At 35.4% G+C, this 18,579-nt stretch overlaps 3 protein-coding genes across 3 annotated transcripts in view; all 3 read right to left on the bottom strand.

The window, feature by feature from the left end:
* Positions 1 to 18,130, bottom strand: part of LOC143913487 (uncharacterized) — a 133,667-nt gene extending 115,537 nt beyond the window's left edge. The window contains exon 1 of the mRNA XM_077433322.1: positions 18,080 to 18,130. The gene's annotated coding sequence lies outside the window, so the exon portion shown is untranslated. The remainder of the gene's footprint in view (positions 1 to 18,079) is intronic.
* Positions 8,931 to 14,500, bottom strand: LOC143913708 (uncharacterized). The gene is made up of 5 exons (XM_077433672.1): positions 12,262 to 14,500; positions 11,949 to 12,182; positions 11,169 to 11,821; positions 10,478 to 10,619; positions 8,931 to 10,393 (listed from the first exon to the last, which is right to left on the bottom strand). The coding sequence occupies exons 1-5, from the start codon at positions 12,373 to 12,375 to the stop codon at positions 9,257 to 9,259; spliced, it is 2,280 nt and encodes a 759-aa protein (XP_077289798.1). The 5' UTR covers positions 12,376 to 14,500; the 3' UTR covers positions 8,931 to 9,256.
* LOC143913555 (uncharacterized) lies at positions 15,705 to 18,288 on the bottom strand. Its single transcript, XM_077433423.1, has 3 exons — positions 17,939 to 18,288; positions 17,634 to 17,867; positions 15,705 to 17,510 (listed from the first exon to the last, which is right to left on the bottom strand). The coding sequence occupies exons 1-3, from the start codon at positions 18,050 to 18,052 to the stop codon at positions 16,872 to 16,874; spliced, it is 987 nt and encodes a 328-aa protein (XP_077289549.1). The 5' UTR covers positions 18,053 to 18,288; the 3' UTR covers positions 15,705 to 16,871.
* Positions 18,289 to 18,579: the final 291 nt, after the last annotated feature.

Below are 18,579 nucleotides of genomic sequence, written 5' to 3' on the forward strand. Positions count from 1 at the left end.
TTTCGAAGTTTTCGGGTTGTGGGCTCTCACCCTTTTCTTGAAAATTGCCCATAACTTCTCTATGATGTTCAGGTCAAGACTGTTACCTGGCCAAATGAGGGACTTAATGCCCAAATCTTCTTTACATATATTTGGTTATCTGAAACATTTAGATGGTATTTACTACTTTAAAAAAAATATTAGAGACAGCAAAATCGTTAAATAACTGTTGTTATGTTTATGTTTTAATAAAATGAAATGTAATTGATTGACCTCGATTGAAAAGAGTACATTATCTGTAATGCTGCTGATCAGACTTGGACATTTATGACTCCAAGTCGATCGTTTGCTGTCAAGAGTTTTCCAGTTTTTCCTCCATTAAATTGGCTAAAAACCGTCCTACCTACTATGGCACCATCATTTAAGTATGCTTTATGTACAAGTTTAAATTCATAGATGTCTCGATAATTTCAAGTTTTTCAATGTCTCTTAATTCAGCGACTTGTTTAATAAAAAATGTTGCATTGTTTGTAATTGGCCAGGAAGGCGCATTGGGGTTTACCTGTTAGGCCTTCCTTGTATATATGTATATTTGTATGTAAAAATAAATATATATGTTACAGTCGAAGTGTATTTTCAGTTGTAATATATTCCAACTGGCATTTTAGGTCTTCATGTTCGAATACAATTCAAATAGTAAATTATATCTCTACAAGCGCAAGTACAATTTCAACAATGTGCGCCGGTTGTAATATAAAACTTGTGTTTTATGCCCGGTAAACACTTTGATTGATATAAACATTGTTTTTCGAGTACAATTAAAAAATATTTTGACTAAAATTTTTAATTCCAAATATTGTGAGCAGACTCTCGTTCTAACATTCGATGACCACAATCGAATAGTAGTCTGAGCACATTCAAAATTTAAAAGACGTTTAATGAACTTAATTCGATTTTTTATCTAAAACCACCAAAAACTTCGAAAGAAAACATTCTTTGAACTATTAAACCATACGCACTTGAGGATAGAGTTCGTCGCCGTACATGGTTGCAATCGGTCGATGTCCGTTATCGCCTTATCGCGTTCGATATATTACATTTATAAACTTTATAAATATATAATAATTATAATATAATATAATAAGTGAATACACAACAAGAAAATCAAACTGTTACCGGCGCGGCGCAGTTTTGCACCCGTTCTGAAAAATGAACACAGATAATCCAGTGCCACTGGCGCAGCAGTACGATCCGTATGATCAACTTACACATCTATGCCAACAATATGAAATCAGATGCAAACAATATGAGATAACTATAACCGATTTAAAGAAAAGAATTGAAATAATGGAAAAAAAATCAAGGCCTTCTACATCTATTCTAAATAGGAGAAAAAGTCTTGACAATATGAATAAAGACTACCAAACAGATGAAGAAGAACTTGAAAATGAAAATGAAAAGTAGTAAAAAAAAGAAAATGAGATAAAGTATTATCTTCCCCTCAAAATAATCTGAAAGAAACACAAAAACAGCAAACAAATAAACCTAAAAAAGAACCACTTCCACCGCCTATTTATGTGAGCAATGTTATTGACTTCAATAAGTTTAGAGCTCATATATTATCAACAACAGAAACACCACCCATTCAATGTCAATTTAAATTAATCTCTAATAATAGTATCAAAATCACTTCACAAACCGAAGAAGATTATCGCAAAATCACAAAAACACTAAATGATTTTAAACAACGTGAATGTAAAGACAACGAAAACCCCCTTCACAATCTAGAGTACCACACCTATCAACTCAAGAATGAAAGGTGCTATAGAGTGGTTGTTAGAGGTTTACCGCCATCAACAGACGTTAATGAGATAAAAGATTCTCTCAAAGATAAAGGATATGAAGTGGCAAATATTATCAAGAAATTTACAACCGATGGTGAAAGAAAAATAAAACATTTCACACTATTTTTTGTAGACCTGGTGCCAAAATAAAACTGCAAAGAAGTATATGGTATTAAAGAACTTCTACATTGCAGAGTAACAATTAAACCACCAATGAAAGTAAAAGACATCCCTCAGTGTACAAACTGTCAACAGCTTGGGCATACAAAAAAATTTTGCAATCGACATCCTAAGGGCGGTTTCAGACTAGCGGATTTTTCTGCGCGTATATCGTCGTTTCGGCATGCGCGCTTACACGCGCGCTACATTTCGCGCTTCAAAAAACCGAACTCGCGTATACGGGCTTATTCCAGCGTGTTCGCTCCAACCGGTAGTGGTGATTTAGTATTGTTGCGTAAGGGTGGGTGGAGGATCCAAGTAAAAGGCCAACAGTCGTTTCACAGCATTTATTGATGATTCAGGAGATACACGTATTGCCAGTGTTCAGTCCAGAATGACATGATATCGCCTACGTACCGCCTTATAAAGGGTAGATCTCTCAGGACGCCTAATCTGTTTACCTGTTGTATAGTCACGTATTCGGATTTGTTATTTCCACGACATTGGGTCTCCCCGTACCGATTCTGAGAAAAGCCTAATAATGGTCATTGTTTAGCCTAAATGCACTTTGAGTCCAGATATAATCCTGGAAGTAAGTGCAAGCACTTACATAGTTAATCCGCTAACAGAAAACCCTTGAACCCTCTGGGATTCTATTCGCTTAATCCGCGGCGTACGTAACAGTGTCAACATGGATAATACGAGCTTATAAGCTATAAGTCTACGCTCGTACGAGTTGCGCGTATGGAAAACGACGCGCTTATACGCGCCTACATGCACTTCAAAAAACGAGATTATACGCGCGTATAAAACGCTAGTCTGAAACCGCCTTAAGGGCGTCTGCACACTTGCCGGACCGTTCGTTGCGGCTAGCCCGTTGCGTATGCCAGTACGTCCGCTTTCATATAAATGAGCGATAGCCGCCACACTGACGGACTTGCGGCTACCGCTCATTTGTATTGAGGATAACCGCTGCGGCCGGTCCGGCAAGTGTGCAGACGCCCTAAATGCGTCAAATGTGCCGCAGACCATCACACAACAAAATGCAACAAGCAGAAAAATGTTCCCCCAACTTGTGTCCTGTGTGACCAGCAAGGACATCCAGCTAGCTACAGTGGGTGTGAGGTCTATAAAAAAAAGATAAAAGCATCACAACCCAAAAAGGTAACAGTAACGCAACACGTAAAACAAAATCAAATTGAAGTTGTTGATAAACAAACAACTGCGGACAAAACATATAGTGAAGCAGCTAAGTCCCAAGAAGACAAAAGCAAACAAGATATCGGGCAGAAAAATAAATTAACTGAACCTACCATCGGTGACATGATGCAGTTGCTATGTGACTTTCAAACTGAAATAAAACAACAGTTCAACTGGCTCATAACCAGAGTGGAAAAAATTGAAAATCATTCGAAATCACCAAGTAAACATAATAAAAATGACAGATAATTCCCTACGCATATTAACATGGAATGCAAACGGACTCAGATAGTCCATGAACTTGAAGTGTTTTTAAAGACAAACAACATCGATCTAGCACTAATATCAGAAACACACTTTTCACAAAAAAGTTACATAAAGATAAATGGATACTCAGCTTATTGGACAACACATCCTAGTGAACGAGCTCGCGGTGGTACTGCCATTTTAATCAAAAAAAAAAATCCAGCACTTCGAACAAAAAGATATCAGAGAACCAATCATCACAATTAAATATGGCAATGCTGTTTAAATATTTTAAATATTGCTGCAGCATATTGTCCTCCAAAGCATACTATCACAAAATACCAATTTATAAACATCTTTAATTCCCTTGGGCCAAGATTTATTATTGGAGGAGACTATAACGTTAAACATACAGCTTGGAGATCACGACTTATAACTCCTGGTAAAGGAAACAACCTTCTATACGCGATTCAGAACTCCTCGTGCGAGTATCATTCCTCACAAAAACCAACCTTCTGGCCGACCGACAGTAAAAAGGTACCAGATTTAATTGACTTTTTTATATCCAAAGGAATAGCCCCAAACCACATTAAGATCGAAGGAATAAAGGACCTTACTTCTGATCACCAACACCAGTGCTAATGACACTGAGCACACTGGTAATTAAAAGAATAAGGAGACAGAACCTGACAAATAAACGCACTAACTGGGATATGTTCTGAAAAAAACTAGACTGATCAATAAATTTAATAGTGAAACATAAAACTATAGAAGATCTCGAACTACAAACTCAAAATTTTATTGACTCTGTGCGAGAGGCTGCGAAAGAAGCTACACCTGTGCACAAAAGAAAAACCAGACCAAATCATTAATTACCCCATGGAAATTAGACAATTGATTAAAGAAAGACGTAGAACAAGACGAATATGGCATAGAACCAGAAATATTGCAGACAAAAGAGAATTTAATCACATAAGTAACAAAGTTAGCCGACTTATTAAAGAACACAAACAAAATTGTTTTGAAAAATATTTGGAAGGTTTGGGCCCTGCAGCTGATAAAAACCACTCACTATGGAAAGCAACTAGGAAATTCAAACGACCAATTCTACAAATACCACCTCTGAAAAATGCGCAAGGAGAGTGGATAAGAAGCAACAAAGAAAAAGCTGAGCTGTTTGCACAACACTTAGAGACAGTATTCCAACCACACGATATTCAATCTGATGCTGATTATACACCAATGTATCAACCACAGCAACTAATCAAAACTGTCACCCCTATGGAAGTAGCTAAAGAAATAGATGACAATATAAATCCTAAAAAGGCACCTGGAATTGACTAAATCTCACCGGCACTATTCAAGGAACTTTCGAAAAAAGCTATTATCATGCTAACATACTTATACAATGCATGTTTCCGGCTCAAGCATGTGCCAGAGTGCTTCAAAACCGCTCAAATCATCATGTTGAAGAAACCAGAAAAGTCACCCGAACAAGTAACATCACACAGACAGCTATTCGAAAAACTATTATTAAAAAGTCTCAAGCCCTTAATCGATGTTCCCGACTTCCCATTTGGCTTTAGGTCGAAACATTCTACCATCGATCAAGTGCACCGTGTTATTTCAAAAATAGAGCAATCGCTAGAGGAAAAAAAGTATTGTCCGGCTGTATTTCTTGATGTCTCACAGGCCTTCGACAGGGTATGGCACGAAGGACTTATCCACAAAATCAGCAAGTCATTACCTGGAAATTATGTCAAATTACTGGAATCATACTTATCCGGATGCAAATTCAGAGTTGCTCATGAGGAGGCTTTCTCTAACTTTTTCACAGCCTCTGCAGGAGTACCACAGGGAAGCGTAATAGGGCCTATACTGTACCTGATATACACTGCTGACATCCCGACAAGCGAAGAGACATTCATTGGAACATTTGCAGATGACACAGTCATTATGTCATCGAGCGAGTCGCAGGCGGAAGCATTTGAACGCCTCCAGCGTGCACTGGACAAGATCAGCAAATGGACCAAGGACTGGAAAATGAAACTCAACGAGCTAAAATCAATGCAGGTCACATTTGCACTGTGACGAAATAGTGTCAGCATTCAGACTTTCATAAACGGAATCCAAGTTCCACAAGCTTTGTCAGCCAAATATTTAGGACTGCATCTTCACTCAAGGCTTACGTGGAGGCATCACATTAAAAAAAAATAGAACAGATTCGAATGAAACAAAGAGAAATGCATTAGCTAATAGGAAGACACTCCAAATTAGACCTACAATGCAAAAAAACTGATATACCAGGCAATTGTGAAGCCAATATGGACATATGGCATACAACTGTGGGGATGCAGTAAGCCAGCGGTTTCCAAACATTATGCTACTACGCCTCCCTAAAAAAAAATTTTTTTTCCGCGCCTCCCTACCTTTTATTTTTAATAGATATAATAATATAGACCCGTTTTAAATAATAAACCTTTATTTAAAAAAAAATACTGAACACTACAATAGACAGAATAATAAAAAGGTTTTGCTATAACATAAATTTATACGAACACGTATATTTATTTTTATATTAAATTACTAATTAAACTACATCTAACACATCAAAATTTAATGTGAAGGATGTTGTTGTTTATTGGCACAAAGTTTATCAAATCTTGGGGGCAATATGGAGAGTGCCACTCGTAACTCGTAACTCTTTTTCGGATATTAACCTGGCTCGATATTTGGTTTTCATTGCAGCTAGTGCCGAAAAGCCCGTTTCGCTTAAATAAGACGTTACAAGAAGCACTTGAGAAGCACTTGCATTGCTTTGCAATACAAAGATTCATACTCTCCACTAAGACTCATCCAAAATTTAATTATGGTTTCATTTTGAAACTTTTGTTTTAGTGAGCTATCGCATAATAATTCTATCAATTTTTCTTTTTCGATGGTTGTCAACTCGAATTCGTCTTCTTCATTGTAGTTAAATGGAATCTGTATCCACAAAAACTTTGAGAAATCAAGGTCTTTGAAATAATTGGAAAAATGCAGCACTAAACCATCCAAGTGGTCAATAAAACGATTTTTACCTTCTTTAATATTGGCTGTGGCCCAGAAATCTTTGGAAAGTGAAAGCATATCCAACTCATTCTTTTGTAAATTTGATTTCCATAACTTCAACTTTTTAATGAAAGCTTTTACTTTGTCTTTTTGAACAAGTGGATGTATTTGTGATCCCTGCATTGATTTATTTAAACCGCTCATTTTTCCAAAAATTTCAACCAAATAGGCAAGATTAACAATAAAATTATCGTTCGTCCACAAATGTGCCTCTTCATGTTGGTTTTCTTCTTGAAGGGTTGCTAATTAAATGTGTATATAAAAATTAAAGAAAAATAAAAATAAACATTCATGCATTGAATTTTTACTGTTAAGCTACGATATGAAGTTTTATTTATTTGTAGATATTATGGTATGAAGATTATTTTTTTATTAAAAAGTTTTGGCGCCTCCCCTGGCAATAGCCCGCGCCTCCCCAGGGAGGCGCGCCTCCCAGTTTGGAAACCGCTGCAGTAAGCCATCCAATATCGAAAAAATGCAAAGATGTCAAAACCAGTTTCTGAGGATTATCACCGATGCATATCGCTTCGTCACAAATGAAGAGATCCACAAGGACCTTAAAATCCAAAAAGTAAAAGAAGTCATCCGAGAATGCGCCGGGAGGCACGAGTTGAGACTGCACCGTCACCCTAACATAGAAGCGTTGCAGCTATTGGACACAACTCACCAGCAGAGGCGTTTAAAGCGAAAAAAGCCTCACGAATTGGTGTTCTGAATGTGAGAGATTCAAACGCCCAATTCACAATTTTGGGGACGGAGTGATGATTCCGTAGTGCCCGTACATGATCTGAAGAGCAACGATATCACTGGTGATGATTTATCGGGAATCGATAAGATGACACCAAAAAAGGAAAAAGAAAAAAAAAAACTTGAGGATAGATAAAATGAGGGAACTCAGCTCTATATATCTCTAAATTCACATGTTAAAATTTGATAGTTTTTTGACATATGTATGTACATGGTTTTAGCATTGCTAAAAGCAAATGTTGCTGTTGACACACAAACACGGGTTTTGAAAAATCAAAGATGTTAAAGAAGTGCATTATGGAAGTTTTTATAAAATATGAAAAATACATCATAATTTCAACAAGTAAGAATTTTTTTTTTTTTTTTATAAATATTTCAACTACCAATATTAGTATACAACTTTGGTATACAACGGGGGGGGGGTCATAAAAATTAAACACCAACCTGGTTCTTTTTTTATTTAGCACTACACCACTGATTGTAATATGTATTGACGGTCAGTATTTTTATTATTTGTCCGGTAAGTTATTATTCGGTCATCATATAAGTACATATACACATGCTACGACGAAATCGCAACATTTTTAAGTTGCATTTATGTGTATGTAGGTACTAGTCACTAGTGGGAAAGTATTCGGTAATGATTTCACTAAAACGCTAGTGAAAATATATTTTCACTAACTATATGACCCCACTGTAACACATAAAACAAAATGTTTGATTTATTATTTATTTATTCGTGTATTTGTTCCTTAGATATTAATCAATTTATGGTCAGTATTTTAATATGCATAGATGGTCAGTATTTTTATTATTCGTCCGGTATGTCCAATATTTTAATTTTTTGATCAGTATGTTATTTTGGTCACAAAAACACGGGCAAAGCCGGGTAGCAAAACTGGGAAATTTATAAAACTCTTTGTTACATAATGTTATTTTTACTATTTTAAATTACTTTTGTATATTTTTATTTTCTTTTTATGCATTCTTTCATATTTTTATATATATTATTTTACTTTTTTTTTATTCTATTGTATCTTTCTTTCATCATGTCTTATAAACCCCTGATATGATATACATATGTAGTGTTTGTGTCCTTTTGATTATTGTATGTTGTCGATTTTATATGCTAAAAAAAAACAATTCACTATATTAAAAAAAAATTATACTGTCGAATCTCGAATTCTCGAGATTCAAATATTCCGAGAAAATGAGATTCTCGAATTTCGAGAAACCAAAAAGTCGAGAAATCACAACCTCTACTCAAGAATACTAATAATTTACAAGTCTTAAAAGTACTTTTCCTCTGGATAGCCATCTCCCTTCAGTGGTTCGGTGATTACTAGTCAAATGTGAACCGGTCACAGGACAACCGGTCGCTCTAGATCGGTCACACGTGATCACCCGTCACACCCAAAAATTGGTCACGAAAAAACTGGTCACACCCAAAAATTAAAAATTGGTCGAATTGTTCAATTTTTTTTTTAATTTGCTCCAAATTCTTGTGAAATATCTATTTAGGCTCCGCGGAACATATTTTGGGAAAACCTACTATAGAGTGAGATTTTTTCAAGCTAATTTGAATGGCTTGCCTCTAAAATGTGATTTTAAAAGACTTGAAAGTAAAGATTTTTTATTGCGAATGCTTTTATACAATATGAATAGTTTTCACGGAGATGAGATTTCGAAAGGAATAAGTTTTAGCATACAATTGAACAAAAAAACAAGAATATACATACAATAATATATTAAATAACACATGCAAATGTATAAATAAATTTATGTATAGGTATTTTACATACATAAATACATTTTCACTCAAAATATATATAAAAAAAAAATTTTCATTTAATTTTAACAAACATAACACTGTCTTAGCATGCTACCCAAAATGTAAATATTTTAATTAAAATAAAGAGAACAAGCAAATGACAATAAAAATAATAAAAAAACTAATAGCATAACATTAGTTACAATGGAATTTCTCGAGTGTGGGATTTCAAATGCTTGGTAAGTGAAGATTTTTGAGTAAATGATTTTAAACAAATGTCACATTTATGTGGCCTTACCCCAGTATGTATATTCATGTGTACATTGAGGTGATATTTTGAAGTGAATGATTTTAAACAAATATTACATTTGTGTGGTTTTCCACCAGTATGAATTATCATGTGTTTATGGAGGTAAGATTTTGAAGTGAATAATTTTAAACAAATGTCGCATTTGTGTGGTTTTACCCAACTATGAATACGCATGTGTTTACGGAGGTCAGTTTTTAAAATGAATGATTTTAAACAAATGTCACATTTGTGTGGTTTTACACCAGTATGAATTATCATGTGTTTATGGAGGTAAGATTTTGAAATGAATAATTTTAAACAAATGTCGCATTTGTGTGATTTTACCCCACTATGAATACTCATGTGTTTACGGAGGTTAGATTTTGAAGAGAATGATTTTAAACAAATATCACATTTGTGTGGTTTTACACCAGTATGAATTATCATGTGTATAGGAAGGTAAGATTTTGAAGTGAATAATTTTAAACAAATGTCGCATTTGTATGGTTTTACCCCACTATGAATAGTCATGTGTATACGGAGGTCAGATTTTGAAGTGAATAATTTTAAACAAATGTCGCATTTGTATGGTTTTACCCCACTATGAATACTCATATGTTTACAGAGGTCAGATTTTGAAGTGAATGATTTTAAACAAACATCACATTTGAACGAAATTTCTCTAGTATGGGATTTTAAATGTCTTGAAAGTGAAGATGTTTGAGCAAACGATTTTAAACAAACATCACATCTATGTGGCTTTACCCCAGTATGCATATTCATGTGTACATTGAGGTGGGCTTTTGAAGTGAATGATTTTAAACAAATATTACATTTGTGTGGTTTTACACCAGAATGAATTATCATGTGTTTACGGAGGTAAGATTTTGAAGTGAATAATTTTAAACAAATCTCACATTTATGTAGCTTTACCCCAGTATGAATACTCATATGATCACGGAGACGAGATTTTAAAATGAATGATTTTAAACAAATGTCACATTTGTGAGATTTTACCCCAGTGTGAATATTCATATGTCTACATACCTGAGATTTTGAAGTGAATGATTTTAAACAAATGTCACATTTGTGAGATTTTACCCCAGTGTGAATATTCATATGTCTACATACCTGAGATTTTGAAGTGAATGATTTTAAACAAACGTCACATTTGTGTGGTTTTACACCAGTATGAATTATCAAGTGTTTAAGGAGGTAAGATTTTGAAGTGAATAATTTTAAACAAATGTCGCATTTGTGTGGTTTTACCCAACTATGAATACGCATGTGTTTACGGAGGTCAGTTTTTAAAATGAATGATTTTAAACAAATGTCACATTTGTGTGGTTTTACACCAGTATGAATTATCATGTGTTTATGGAGGTAAGATTTTGAAATGAATAATTTTAAACAAATGTCGCATTTGTGTGATTTTACCCCACTATGAATACTCATGTGTTTACGGAGGTTAGATTTTGAAGAGAATGATTTTAAACAAATATCACATTTGTGTGGTTTTACACCAGTATGAATTATCATGTGTATAGGAAGGTAAGATTTTGAAGTGAATAATTTTAAACAAATGTCGCATTTGTATGGTTTTACCCCACTATGAATAGTCATGTGTATACGGAGGTCAGATTTTGAAGTGAATAATTTTAAACAAATGTCGCATTTGTATGGTTTTACCCCACTATGAATACTCATATGTTTACAGAGGTCAGATTTTGAAGTGAATGATTTTAAACAAACATCACATTTGAACGAAATTTCTCTAGTATGGGATTTTAAATGTCTTGAAAGTGAAGATGTTTGAGCAAACGATTTTAAACAAACATCACATCTATGTGGCTTTACCCCAGTATGCATATTCATGTGTACATTGAGGTGGGCTTTTGAAGTGAATGATTTTAAACAAATATTACATTTGTGTGGTTTTACACCAGAATGAATTATCATGTGTTTACGGAGGTAAGATTTTGAAGTGAATAATTTTAAACAAATCTCACATTTATGTAGCTTTACCCCAGTATGAATACTCATATGATCACGGAGACGAGATTTTAAAATGAATGATTTTAAACAAATGTCACATTTGTGAGATTTTACCCCAGTGTGAATATTCATATGTCTACATACCTGAGATTTTGAAGTGAATGATTTTAAACAAATGTCACATTTGTGAGATTTTACCCCAGTGTGAATATTCATATGTCTACATACCTGAGATTTTGAAGTGAATGATTTTAAACAAACGTCACATTTGTGTGGTTTTACACCAGTATGAATTATCAAGTGTTTAAGGAGGTAAGATTTTGAAGTGAATAATTTTAAACAAATGTCACATTTGTGTGGTTTTACACCAGTATGAATCTCATCTAAAGTTTTTCGTAATGGTAATTCGTCTGCTGGAGTGTTAATAATATGTATCGCTTCTGAGCTGATATCGTCTGAAGTAATTTTTCCTCTGTGTATCTATAAAATAATCCAAATATAATACATAATTATACAATAACATAATTGTACAGGTGAATTTATATTTTCGATTGATTGAATGTTTTCTTTGGAATCGTTCGAACGCACTCGAATTCCATTAGCTTACCTCGCCATCGTCTGGGGAACTAGAAATGTTTGGCGGAAAATGAGCACTCGTTTCATCTTCCCATTTTAAATCTTCCAGCCAAATTTCCTCTGGCTTGATAGCCAAAGACTCGCCGATCTTTACTCTCGACGTTTTGTCACTCCGAATACAAGCGTTTCGAAAGCTGTCGAGCAATTCCAAATTATTGACGCACGAAAGGCATATCATTTCTGGCAGATGGTCACCTTTTCTAACCTGCAAATGACAAAGGTATTGACAATTACGAGGACTAGCGAATAAACAATAGCAATGGTATAAGTGTAATGTTACTAACCGGCAGCTGACAGCAGGTCCAAATGCGTTGCGCCAAACGCGGTGGATGAGGGTACTCATGGATGGAGACGAAGGAGCCTGCTGGGGCAGACCAGAGACAAAGTCGGCACTCCATCAGAACCAGTAAATAGAATAGTCCGACGGGATGTGCAAACACCAAGCCAGTAGACTAGAAACTAGAAACATTAGTAACATATAAATTGTTCGAATTCACCGAAACACCATTCACCAAATGCTATTCTACTAGTGACACGTTGTTGGAAAATCAGTAAATCGCGAGACGTATTTTTCGAGGTAAACGGGTTACTAGTCAAATGTGAACCATTAACAGGATAACCGGTCGCTCTGGATCGGTCACACGTGGTCACCCGTCGCACGAAAACTGGTCACACAGAAAAGTTGGTCACACGCAAAATGGTCACACAGAAAAATTGGACACACGCAAAATGGTCAAACAGAAAAATACTATATATTTACGAAATTTTTATTATTATCGACTATACATATGAGCTTCGCACGTCGATACGGACAGTTGCCCTCGAGTAGCGAAGGTAATTCCAGGCGAGACTAGTTCTTCATGTTTGTACAAGAGCGATGATGATGCCATCGTAAGAATTGGGTATTTTTGTGAAATATATGAGATCACTGGCTTTCATTCGGAATAACGTTTGATTCAAATGTTGACTTTTCAATGGAAAGTCAACATGTAAGTGAGTCAAAGTAAAAGTTCAATTAAAGGAAGCAGAATTAACAGATGTATACACAAGGAAAAAAGGCGACACGTATTTATATAATACGTATAAAGAAATTTTTTGGTCACTTTATATCAAATTTAGTGAATTATATTTTGACTTTTAAATTTAACCATTTAACTGCTACGATTTTTTTCAAAATCCTAACGAGAAATGCTAAAATTGGTATGCTAATTGTATATGTGTAAATTGTTTCATACCCCTGACGTATTGGCGCACAGAAAGTATTCGAATACGACCATTATGACATCAACAACGATCTTTGTTAGCAGTTTTCATAACAACGATATATCGTTGTTGTAGCAGTTAAAGGGTTAAATACTGATCAAAAAGGATTTTCTGTCACTGAAATTATAATTTTTGACAGCGCGACGCCCCACTACTGTCCATTCCCACTCTCTTCATGGTCCACACACTGTAATATCTATCCAAACACATCGTAATATATATATTTTTAAGTTTTATTTCATCAATATTTTCACAAAAAAAAAAAAAAAAAAATTCTCAGCAGCCAAAACTTATTTATTTTAAGGGTCAGGTTAGGTTAGGTTAAGTTCAGAAGTCCCAGAGAGTGGAGGTCGGGGGTGGGATTTAGCCGGTAAAAATCCGGCACTACCCTGCAGTTCGGACTGTAGGCTGTCTTCCGAAGATTCCCACCTCCAGCGCAGCGGAAAAAAAAGTTGGCCCTATTCATTTAAGACTAGGTTGTTAGGGTCAGTCCGAGGACCGAGGGGGAATTAAAAATACGGAAATATTTAAAAACATTTTGTCCATCATCCATAAGCTCCTTATACAGTGTCCAAAACTCTCCTTTGGTTTTTCTATTTTTTAACATGGGATGCACATCAAAACGCCTCCGTGCTTTTTTATTGCCTTCTTGAGCTTCTTCTTTCAACAAAAACGCGATTATACATAATTTTTCGTTCGATAAACACCGAAACATTTTTGCTGACTTGTATTCTGACGTATAGCTACGAATGCACGTGTATGCATTCATATTGTAAGTACTCGACAATATATTGTAAGTACTCGACAATATCGAATACAAGCAATATTGCGCCGTATCTTCATGGCCTGTAATGTATAAGTAAGCCGATTTTGCCTTGCACTCGGCCAAAGTGATGTAAGCGTGACGTGACCGCGACGTGTAGGTAGATAAGAATTCTTCTTCTTTTTAATGCCTTGTCCGCATCCGGACGTTGGCGACCACCTCGTCGATTATTTGAATATATCCGCATCGGTCTTCGGCGGCTCGAAACAGATCTTCGGCGCTCATATCGGTCCACATGCGCATGTTTCGAAGCCAAGATAACTTTTTCCTGCCAATCCATTTTTTCCTTCTATTTTCCCCATGGTTATCAAACGGAGAAATTCGTATTTTGGACCCCGTATCATGTGTCCGAGGTACTCCATCTTTCTCCGCTTGATGACAGAAACGAGTTCCCTGCCTCTCCCCATCATGCCGAGGACAGATAAGAATAGAAATGTAATAAAATGACATATTTTAAACGGATTCGTGCAGTGCTGAAGTATGAACAGACCTTTAGGGTGTAAAAACCAAATTGAAGGAGCGCGATGAACAAAGACCCACATTCGCAAGCGACTTTACTTTTAACTTCTAATTTCTAATGTTAAGCTCTGCACGTCATTTACTTAGAGCTTAACGGAGCTAAAATAGAGCAGTACTTTTCCTGGATGGAAAGTAATGCTGTAAAATTTTGCGATGTTCCAATACGCCTTCAACGTGTTGTTAGCAATTTCAATAGTTGGGAACATTTAGATCATTTAGAAGGTTTAGCCCATCATTTTTTTTTATAATAGCCCGTCATTTTATTACGTCTTCTACGTCTTCCTCATCGTCCCTTCAGTTGGCAGCAATGCCAATGGTTAGGTTGGCATCCTGCTGTAAATAATTAAATTTGTAACGAACGAGTTTCCGCGGGCTCTCACGATGGGAGGCCAGATTCGAAGCACTCGTCACAAAGTAACTAAAATCACTATAACGAAACATCTGGCAGCCGAAAACTCCATCATACTAACGATAGCTTGAGTGTCAAATATTGTGGATTCGCGATTTTCATGGCAAAAATTGTTTTTGTGACCATCGCAATGCATCGCAATGTGACGAATAATCCAATTACTGGGCTCTCTGCCTGGGTGTTGCCATTCGAAAAAACTGGCAACCACTACCAACCGACGCACACTGGTTGAAATTGATAATGTATGTGTGCAAAAATCCAAAAAAAAGTAGATTTCAATCCCAATAATTGTTGCATTTCTCAGTATGGAGAAAAAAAGAGGTTCCTGAGAAAGCATAATTTCTACGAGTATGTCTGCTCAATAAATAAAATACATATCGCTCATAAAAAAAGATTTTGTGACGGCAATATTTGTCACCTGAATTAGTCTCGTTTTAAACGTTAAAATGAACGCACTGCTTTCAAAGTTTTTAAGTGATTTAAAACTCCGGAGTTTTCGTTTACAGGTATGTACTATTTCTTTGCACAACTTAAGTTTAATATTCATTGAGTCATTTTTATCAATAATTTTAGATATTTTGTATTTTATTTAGCCAAAACTTTCCATGTCCGCATACATCCAAGCTGGCATATATTAATTATACATTAAAGTATAAAACTCATACAAAATTATTTAAAAAAAATTGCAATGTCGTAAAATAAAACTATTCAAAGAAATTTAATAAAATGTTTATTATTTGAAACCACTAGTTCCATATAAAATTATTGAAACGCGATTCAAAAACGTGCAATTCACATTCAAACATAAATGAAAGACTTAAAGCAGTTTATATATATTTTATTGGTCATATAAATTAGACGGTTGCTTTTGTTTAATTTTAGTATTTTATAATTTATTGAACATCACATCATATTGTATCGAACTCAGGATCGTCTTTCGAACGAATCGAGCATTCTGTTGTTCCAAAACTGCGTAAGTAGTAAAAGAAATTACTAGAATCAGCATTTTAGAAGTTTCATTAGTTGAATGTATATAATTAGCTGCTTAGGGCGGTTCATTGTGAGCGATCAAGAGTAAAATCATTTACTGTAAGGTGAGATTTTTCAGATGATTCTAAACAAACTTCACATTTGTGTGGCTTTTCATTCCCCATTGTGAATACGCATTTGCCTACTAAGGAGAAATTTTGTAGCGAATGATTTTGGGCAAATGATACATTTCTACAGTTTTTCTGCAGAGTGGGATTTCATATAAGTCAGCAGTTTGGCTTAACGGTAGCTTATATATTGAGCACCACTGTGATCGATGGTTCGACTCGTCAAACTGCTGGTTAGATTTGGGGGTTTTGTGACCCCAAATCGATCGTTTCTCTATCAGAGTTTGCCAATTTTATCTGATCATTGTTGAAACGGTTCCTGAAAATTGGTAATAGATCATTTCCTGCTGTCACAAAAATCTGTGTGTATAATTTGTAGAAATTATGCACAGAAATCTGAAATCTATAGATGTCTCTATAATTTCGTGTTTATTATGTGTATAAAAATTGTAATAATAATTGTGCACAAAATCTAAAAATAATCCATAGATGTCTCTATGATTATTATTTCTGTACTTGATTAATTATTGTATTCGATGTTTATTCAACGTACTGTATACGTTGTCTGATCATTGTCGTACACTCGTCGCATTGGAGCGATCTGTAATGACGAGTGTACATTGATTGTAATAAAAATAAAAATAAAATATACCTTAAAGTAAAGCAATATCTACAACTGAATGATTTTGAACAAACTTCACATTTGTGTGGCTTTACTCCAGTATGCACATTAATATGTGTACCGAATTGAAATTTTCAAAGTAACGATTTTAAGCAAATGTTTCATTTGTGAGGCTTTACGCCTTTATGAATCTGCATGTGTCCACGAAGGCAACTTTTTGAAGAGAATAATTTTAAGCAAAACTCGCATTGGGGCAACTTTAACTTAATATGAAGTTTCATGTGTACATCCAAATATTGTTTCCTTTTTACTGATATTGAACAAATATCACATTTGAACGATTTTTCTTCAGAGTGACATTCCTTATGTTTAGTAAGGGCAAATTTGTGAAAGAATGATTTTAAACAAATGTCACATTTGTATGGCCTAACCCCAGTATGAATACTCGTGTGAACAATGAGACTAAATTTACGAGAAAATAATTTTGAACAAAAATCACATTTGAACGGTTCCCCCTCAAAGTGACATTTCAAATGTCTCTTGAGGAAATCTTTATGAGCGAATGATTTTAAACAAATGTCACATTTGTGTGGCTTGGCCCCGGTATGATCCGTCATGTGTACAACGAGGCTGGATTTGTAAGTAAATGACTTTTGACAGATATCACATTTGAGCAGCTTTTTCTCAGTGTGAACGTTCATGTGTAATCGCAGGTTATATTTCATAGCGTAAGATTTTGAACAAACGTCACAATTGTACCGCTTTTTTCGAGTATTAGTATTAATTTTCCCCTCATGTATCTAAAACATAAATCAAATATATAATTTTACGTGTAGCATTTTCATATATGTCAATTAAAATTTTCGATTAATTGAATTTTTTGCTTAAAATTGTTCAAAGCAACTCGAATCCCATTTACTTACTTCGCCATCGTCTTGTGGACTAGAAATGTTGGGTGGCAAATTAGTATTCGACTCATCTTTCCATATTAAATCATCTAGCATTACCTCCTCCGGCTTGACATTCAAAGACCCGTATAATTTAACCCTTGACGTTTCGTCACTCCGAAGACATGCGTTTCGAAAGCTGTTGAGCAATTCCAGATTGTTGACACACGAATGGCATATCATATCTGTCAGATGGTCATCATTATTAGCCTGCAAATGAGAAAGGTATTGACGATTACGAGGTCTAGCGAATTAACAATAGCAATAGTAACCTAACTGACCCGCAGCTGACAGCAGGTCCAAATGAGTTGCTTCAAACGCGGTAGATGAGGGTCGTCATGGATGGAGATGAAGGACCCTGCCGGAGCAGAGCAGAGACAAAGTCTGCACTCCATCGCTACTTGGGCAAGAGAAGCGCAAACCTCGGAGTGAAGAGTTGACGATGGATGGTTGCAGACGTTTCAGAGCAGTGGTTCCCAGTTATTATTATGACCATGGACCCCTGCTTAGAGCTCACAGATCGCGGGCTGAAGATCCTCTTCAGAACTTTAGAACTCTACCGTTGTGAGTGATTGCCACGATCTGACAGCTCTCTGTGTATGTTTTCAAGACAAAAACCTGACCATGAATCCCTAGGTGAAATAACTGCATAATGGAATAATTATAATTTCTATCTACATAACTCAGTGGCGTAGCTACCGCGCCCGCAGACCCCGCAATGCGGGGGGGGCGCTGAGACCTGGGGGGCGCAACGAAGCGCGCCTTTTTCACTGATTTTTTAATTTGTTCCGTAATTTTTTTGAAATAACTTTTTTAAAAACTTCTCTTATTTTTCAACCTATTTGTACTATATGTATGTTCATACATTATTATATATATTTTGAATTCATCCTCATTGTGTAATTGATCTATGCCAATAGGG

Source organism: Arctopsyche grandis, chromosome 6, assembly GCF_051622035.1.
Source record: "Arctopsyche grandis isolate Sample6627 chromosome 6, ASM5162203v2, whole genome shotgun sequence".
Lineage (NCBI taxonomy): Eukaryota > Metazoa > Arthropoda > Insecta > Trichoptera > Hydropsychidae > Arctopsyche > Arctopsyche grandis.

What these genes read in the sequence shown, in the direction of transcription:
- LOC143913708 (XM_077433672.1), bottom strand. Translation starts at nt 12,375, where the DNA reads ATGGAGTGCCGACTTTGTCTCTGGTCTGCCCCAGCAGGCTCCTTCGTC. An exon ending in GGACCTGCTGTCAGCTGCCG is followed by an intron (nt 12,183 to 12,261) that starts GTTAGTAACATT and finishes TGTCATTTGCAG; the next exon opens with GTTAGAAAAGGTGACCATCT. An exon ending in TGTGATGTTTGTTTAAAATC is followed by an intron (nt 10,620 to 11,168) that starts GTTTGCTCAAAC and finishes GCGTATTCATAG; the next exon opens with TTGGGTAAAACCACACAAAT.
- LOC143913555 (XM_077433423.1), bottom strand. Translation starts at nt 18,052, where the DNA reads ATGGAGTGCAGACTTTGTCTCTGCTCTGCTCCGGCAGGGTCCTTCATC. An exon ending in GGACCTGCTGTCAGCTGCGG is followed by an intron (nt 17,868 to 17,938) that starts GTCAGTTAGGTT and finishes TCTCATTTGCAG; the next exon opens with GCTAATAATGATGACCATCT. An exon ending in GTCCACAAGACGATGGCGAA is followed by an intron (nt 17,511 to 17,633) that starts GTAAGTAAATGG and finishes TTTATGTTTTAG; the next exon opens with ATACATGAGGGGAAAATTAA.